This window comes from Morus notabilis, unplaced genomic scaffold, assembly GCF_000414095.1.
Source record: "Morus notabilis unplaced genomic scaffold, ASM41409v2 Scaffold102, whole genome shotgun sequence".
NCBI lineage: Eukaryota > Viridiplantae > Streptophyta > Magnoliopsida > Rosales > Moraceae > Morus > Morus notabilis.
The window spans coordinates 169,416-175,090 of NW_010365014.1; the positions used below are offsets into that span (position 1 = coordinate 169,416).

General features: G+C 40.2%; 1 protein-coding gene across 1 annotated transcript; it reads left to right on the forward strand.

Annotated features, from left to right (window-relative positions):
* Window positions 1-1,730: 1,730 nt before the first annotated feature.
* LOC21402220 (serine/threonine-protein kinase BRI1-like 2) lies at window positions 1,731-5,245 on the forward strand. The gene has a single exon (XM_010107229.2). The coding sequence runs from the start codon at window positions 1,731-1,733 to the stop codon at window positions 5,142-5,144; it is 3,414 nt and encodes a 1,137-aa protein (XP_010105531.1). The 3' UTR covers window positions 5,145-5,245.
* Window positions 5,246-5,675: the final 430 nt, after the last annotated feature.

The window sequence follows — 5,675 nt, forward strand, 5'->3', positions numbered from 1 at the left end:
GCACCAAAGTTAACTATCCCCTAATGTGACTCTGAGAGTCAGGTTTGGGATCAAGGTCATGGCTTACATGATTTCCTAAACCTGTAATAATTATGACTAATATTCTTGGGCTAGCTAGGCAGCAATTAAACATTAGGAATTGGAAAAAAAAAATGATAATCTATTTGAAACACCAAATTCATGTATGGAATTTTCTTAATTGAATATAAAAGGTTAGAATATTTACATCTTACATTTAATTGATAGAAGAAGATTGGATAAAGAGACCAAAAGCTAGGTGGGCGAAATTGGATCTACATATATTTGAAGAATTTGAAGGAATATTTATTGCGGACTAGTTGGATAAAATTAAACTCTTGATATAAGCCTATTTAGGGAGAAAATGAAGTGTAAATTAGGTTGTGTATCACTTTTAAAATTTAATTATTCATCTAGACTACTTTCATGTGTAAGTTAGACTTGAATGTTTCACAAACCTGACCGTTTGAACATCCACTTTCATGTGTAAAATTTTATTATTCATATACTGATATTTTTTGTGATAAGTTTGATATATGTTGGATTCGTTATCAAATTTTGATATTAGAATACTTTTTTTTTTTTGAAAGTACATCTAATTTCGTTTAGTTGATGTGTTGATCTTTTCATTTAATAAATACAATATTGTTTTTTTCAATAATTTAAAATTTAGAAGTGTACTTTTTCCTTTAATTAAGTATATCATTAAACTTTTTTTCCTCGCCAAACATTGACATACGTCTAATACATATCCTTTACACGTACCCCAAATATTAGACCCCCCACCCAAAAAAAAAAAAAACAAAGAAGAAAAACCACTATTAATACTAATGAAGAAGCAACATATATATATATATATATATATATATATATATCATTCTCTTAATACTACCTGCATTTTCCTCAATAAAGGCAGTAACCTTAATTAAAAAAAAAATAGAAAAAAGAGACAAGTATGAGTACACAAAATGGGCGACTGTATGTATTTTGTCGTGCAAAACCACAGCAGTGCATGCAATATGTTTGCAACAACCTCCCAAAATTCTAATAGGAGAAACATTCTCACGCTCACTGACAGAAAGTGACCCTTGGATCTGATACAAGACAATACATATATTTGTACCCAAAAAAAAAAAAAAATATATATATATATATATCATTCACATCACATATAACGAAATGTGTGTATTTTCATATATTATTCTCTCTGCAGCGCCGGATTTTGATATACCTTGTCTGTGGGCCCCAAGGCCTTTTGACCAAAAGTCAAATCAGTCCTCTCACTACTACATTCCCCCCCTTCTGATGCTACAGATTTATGGTAGCAAAGTCATTACTGAAAGATTTGATGTGAAGAGAGAAAGAACCGTATTAAGTACATACAACAATTAACAAATATTTTACATTTACACCCACCACCACGTCCAATTCCGTTCTTTTTCTTATTCCTTCCCACGTTCCCTCTTTTTCTTTTCTCATTTTATAAAAAAAAAAAAAAAAAGAAAGCAACTTTCTTTTCCTAAAGCTTTCTTTCAACTCCTGCTTTGCCACAACAAATTCTCATCATACTACTCACCACTCTCTCACTCTACATTTTACAAACCACCCTCTCTCTCTCTCTCTCTCTCTCTCTCTCTCTCCTCTCTCTCCTCTCTCTCTCTCTCACTTGACAAATTCACTCCTCTAGCTTCTTACAGAATTTTGTTGCATCAATGGAGAGAAACCCAGTTCAGCTTTTGCATCAATATGCTTCTCTAACTCTTATTTTGATGGTGATAGTATGCTTTTCCACAGCTGAACAACAAGTTGTTCTTTCAGGCAAGACAGACGGTGAGGCTCTTATGAAGTTCAAGAAGATGATTCAGAATGACCCAAAAGGATTCTTATCCAGTTGGGAGATGAGCAAGAGTTTATGCAGCTGGTATGGAGTTTCATGCGCTTTGGGGAGAGTAATTCAGCTTGATCTTAGCGGTTGTTCTCTACAAGGGTCAATATCTTTTGACCCTTTTTCTTCTCTCAACATGTTGTCTGTTCTAAAGCTCTCTTCAAATCAATTTACTCTGAATTCCACTTCTCTTCTTCAGCTTCCTTATGGGCTTAAACAGCTTGACCTTTCTTTGGCTGGAGTTGTCGGAACTGTCCCTGAGAATCTCTTCTCCAGGTGTCCAAATCTTGCCTATGTCAATCTTGCTATAAACAACTTGACAGGTTCTTTGCCAGAAAATCTGTTTTTGATTGCTGATAAACTTGAGTCCCTAGACATTTCTTATAACAACTTATCAGGGTCTACTTCTGGTTTGAAGATAATGGGGAATTCCTGCAACTCTTTGGTGCTTATCAATCTGGCATCGAACAGTTTGACGGGCTCGATTTCTCCGGCCCTTTCGAACTGCTCGAATCTGCAAAACATCGACTTCTCAATCAATTACCTCACCGGGGAAATCCCGAAATCTTTTGGGGAGTTCAAGAGTCTGCAAAGGCTCGATCTCTCTCAAAATCAGATCACGGGTTGGATCCCTTCGGAATTGGGAAACGCCTGCAGTTCGCTTCTCGAACTTAAGCTCTCGAAAAACAACATTTCGGGCCCGGTTCCGACATCCTTGTCCTCATGTTCTTGGATGACAATTCTGGACCTTTCCAACAACAATATATCTGGTCCTATACCAGATTCCTTGTTTCAGAATCTAGGCTCTTTAGAGAGCTTGGTTTTGAGTAACAACATCATTTCCGGACCATTCCCTGCTTCCATAAATTCTTGCAAGAGTTTGAAGGTTATAGACTTCAGCTCCAATAGGATATCTGGCTTCGTCCCAAGAGATTTATGTCCTGGAGCCGCCTCCCTCGAGGAACTCCGAATGCCGGACAATCTTATTATAGGAGAGATTCCTGCGGAGTTATCGAAATGTTCGCAACTTAAGAGGATTGATTTGAGCCTGAATTATCTAAATGGATCAATTCCTGCAGAGTTCGGGGAGCTTGAGAATCTGGAGAAGCTAATAGCTTGGTTCAATGGCTTGGAGGGAAGAATCCCACCAGAGTTGGGAAAATGCAGGAATCTCAAGGATCTAATTCTCAACAACAATAAGATAAGTGGTGAAATCCCAACTGAATTGTTCAACTGCAGCAATCTCGAATGGATTTCGCTTACGAGTAATGAATTGAGCGGCGAAATCCCTCGCGAGTTTGGCCTTTTGACAAGGCTGGCTGTTCTGCAGCTCGGGAATAACAGCTTGAGTGGGGAGATACCAGGGGAGCTAGCAAATTGCACCAGCTTGGTTTGGTTGGACCTGAACAGCAACAAGCTCACCGGTGAAATCCCGCCCCGACTGGGACGCCAGCTCGGTGCAAAAGCAATAACCGGTATCCTCTCCGGTAACACCTTGGTGTTCGTGCGCAATGTGGGGAATTCTTGTAGAGGAGCAGGGGGTTTGTTGGAATTCGCTGGAATCCGACCCGATAGACTCTTACAAGTACCATCATTGAAGAGCTGTCAGTTCACAAGGTTGTACTCTGGTGCGGTACTCAGCTTGTTCACGCAGTACCAAACTCTGGAGTACCTCGATCTCTCTTACAACCAGCTTCGCGGTAAGATACCCGAGGAATTCGGCGACATGATTGCCTTACAAGTTCTAGAATTAGCCCACAATCAGTTATCCGGCGAAATTCCTTTCTCCCTTGGAAAGCTTAAGAATTTAGGCGTGTTTGATGCATCACACAACAGATTGCAAGGCCAAATACCGGATTCCTTTTCCAACCTTTCATTCTTAGTGGAAATAGATCTCTCCAACAATGAGTTAACAGGGCAAATTCCAACAAGAGGGCAGCTTAGTACGCTTCCCGCAAGCCAGTATGCCAACAACCCGGGACTTTGCGGGGTTCCTTTGCCCGAATGCCAATACAACAACAACCAACCATCCACCGCAAACCCGAGTGTGGATGCAGGAAGAGGTGGAAGAAAGGCCTCGGCTGCATCATGGGCTAATAGCATTGTGTTGGGGATTCTAATCTCCATTGCTTCCATATGCATTCTGATCGTGTGGGCGATTGCGATGCGGGCGAGGAGAAAGGAAGCGGAAGAAGTGAAGATGCTCAACAGCCTGCAGGCAGCCCATACCGCCACAACATGGAAGATTGAGAAAGAGAAAGAGCCTCTGAGCATCAATGTGGCAACTTTCCAAAGACAGCTAAGGAAACTCAAGTTCTCCCAACTCATTGAGGCCACAAATGGATTCTCGGCGGCGAGCCTTATTGGATGCGGAGGGTTCGGAGAAGTGTTCAAGGCGACTTTGAAAGACGGGTCGAGCGTTGCAATCAAGAAGCTTATAAGATTGAGCTGTCAGGGAGACCGGGAATTCATGGCCGAGATGGAGACTTTGGGGAAGATCAAGCACAAAAATCTAGTACCTCTATTGGGTTATTGCAAGGTTGGTGAAGAGAGACTTCTTGTGTATGAATTCATGGAATATGGCAGCCTTGAGGAGATGCTCCATGGGAGAACCAAGTCCCTGGATAGGCGGATTCTATCATGGGAAGAAAGGAAGAAGATTGCAAGAGGTGCAGCCAAGGGACTCTGCTTCCTCCACCACAATTGCATCCCTCACATCATACATAGAGACATGAAGTCAAGCAATGTGCTTCTAGACCACGAAATGGAGGCAAGAGTCTCCGATTTCGGAATGGCTAGGCTGATAAGCGCACTCGACACTCACCTAAGTGTGAGCACGCTGGCAGGTACTCCGGGCTACGTTCCCCCCGAGTACTACCAGAGCTTCAGGTGCACAGCCAAAGGAGATGTCTACTCATTTGGGGTCATTCTATTGGAAATCCTTACCGGAAAACGCCCGACGGATAAAGAAGATTTCGGGGACACAAACTTGGTGGGGTGGGTGAAGATGAAGGTGAGAGAAGGGAAACAAATGGAAGTTATAGACCCTGACTTGCTATTGGTGACCAAAGGAAATGATGAAGCAGAAGCTGAGGAAGTTAAGGAAATGGTGAGGTATCTTGAGATAACACTTCAGTGTGTTGATGACTTCCCTTCAAAGAGGCCAAACATGTTGCAAGTTGTGGCAATGCTTAGAGAGTTGATGCCTGGATCAGCCATTGGAAGCAGCAACAGTACTTGAGAGACAAATGCAGCTTCATGTTTGCTTATAATCATTGTAAGAACATAAATATTTTTGCATTTTTTTTCCTACTCGTTTGTAAGTTTTGTTTCTCATCTGTTAAAGAGTTTAATGTATCAAATGTTCAAATCTTTTTATTTTATTGTTGTTACTGCTTCATGAGGCTTATGGCACGTTTGTTTCACATGTTTGAAATCATGATCTTGATTTTATTACAGTACTTTTCTCTCACAAAAAATTTAAATTAAAATGCTCCTACAAATGGTTCTCTTGAAAAATTTGAATTCATAATAAAAAAGAATCAAAATTACTGAATTAAACGCATGAACCAAACGGGCTATTAATGTTTTCTGGAATCATAGATGTAAAGAGTGGTTCACATCCTGTAGACATTTTACCAAACAGATGACTTCAGAAAATATAGTCCAGCATAAATAACAAGTAAAATTATTCAAATAAACCTCTTTTTATTAGGCTCAACAGATTTGAAAGAAACCCAACCAAATTTTGAGCTCCGCAGTTGAAATTTTG

Coding starts and splice junctions, on each gene's coding strand:
- LOC21402220 (XM_010107229.2), top strand. CDS start 1,731: ATGGAGAGAAACCCAGTTCAGCTTTTGCATCAATATGCTTCTCTAACT.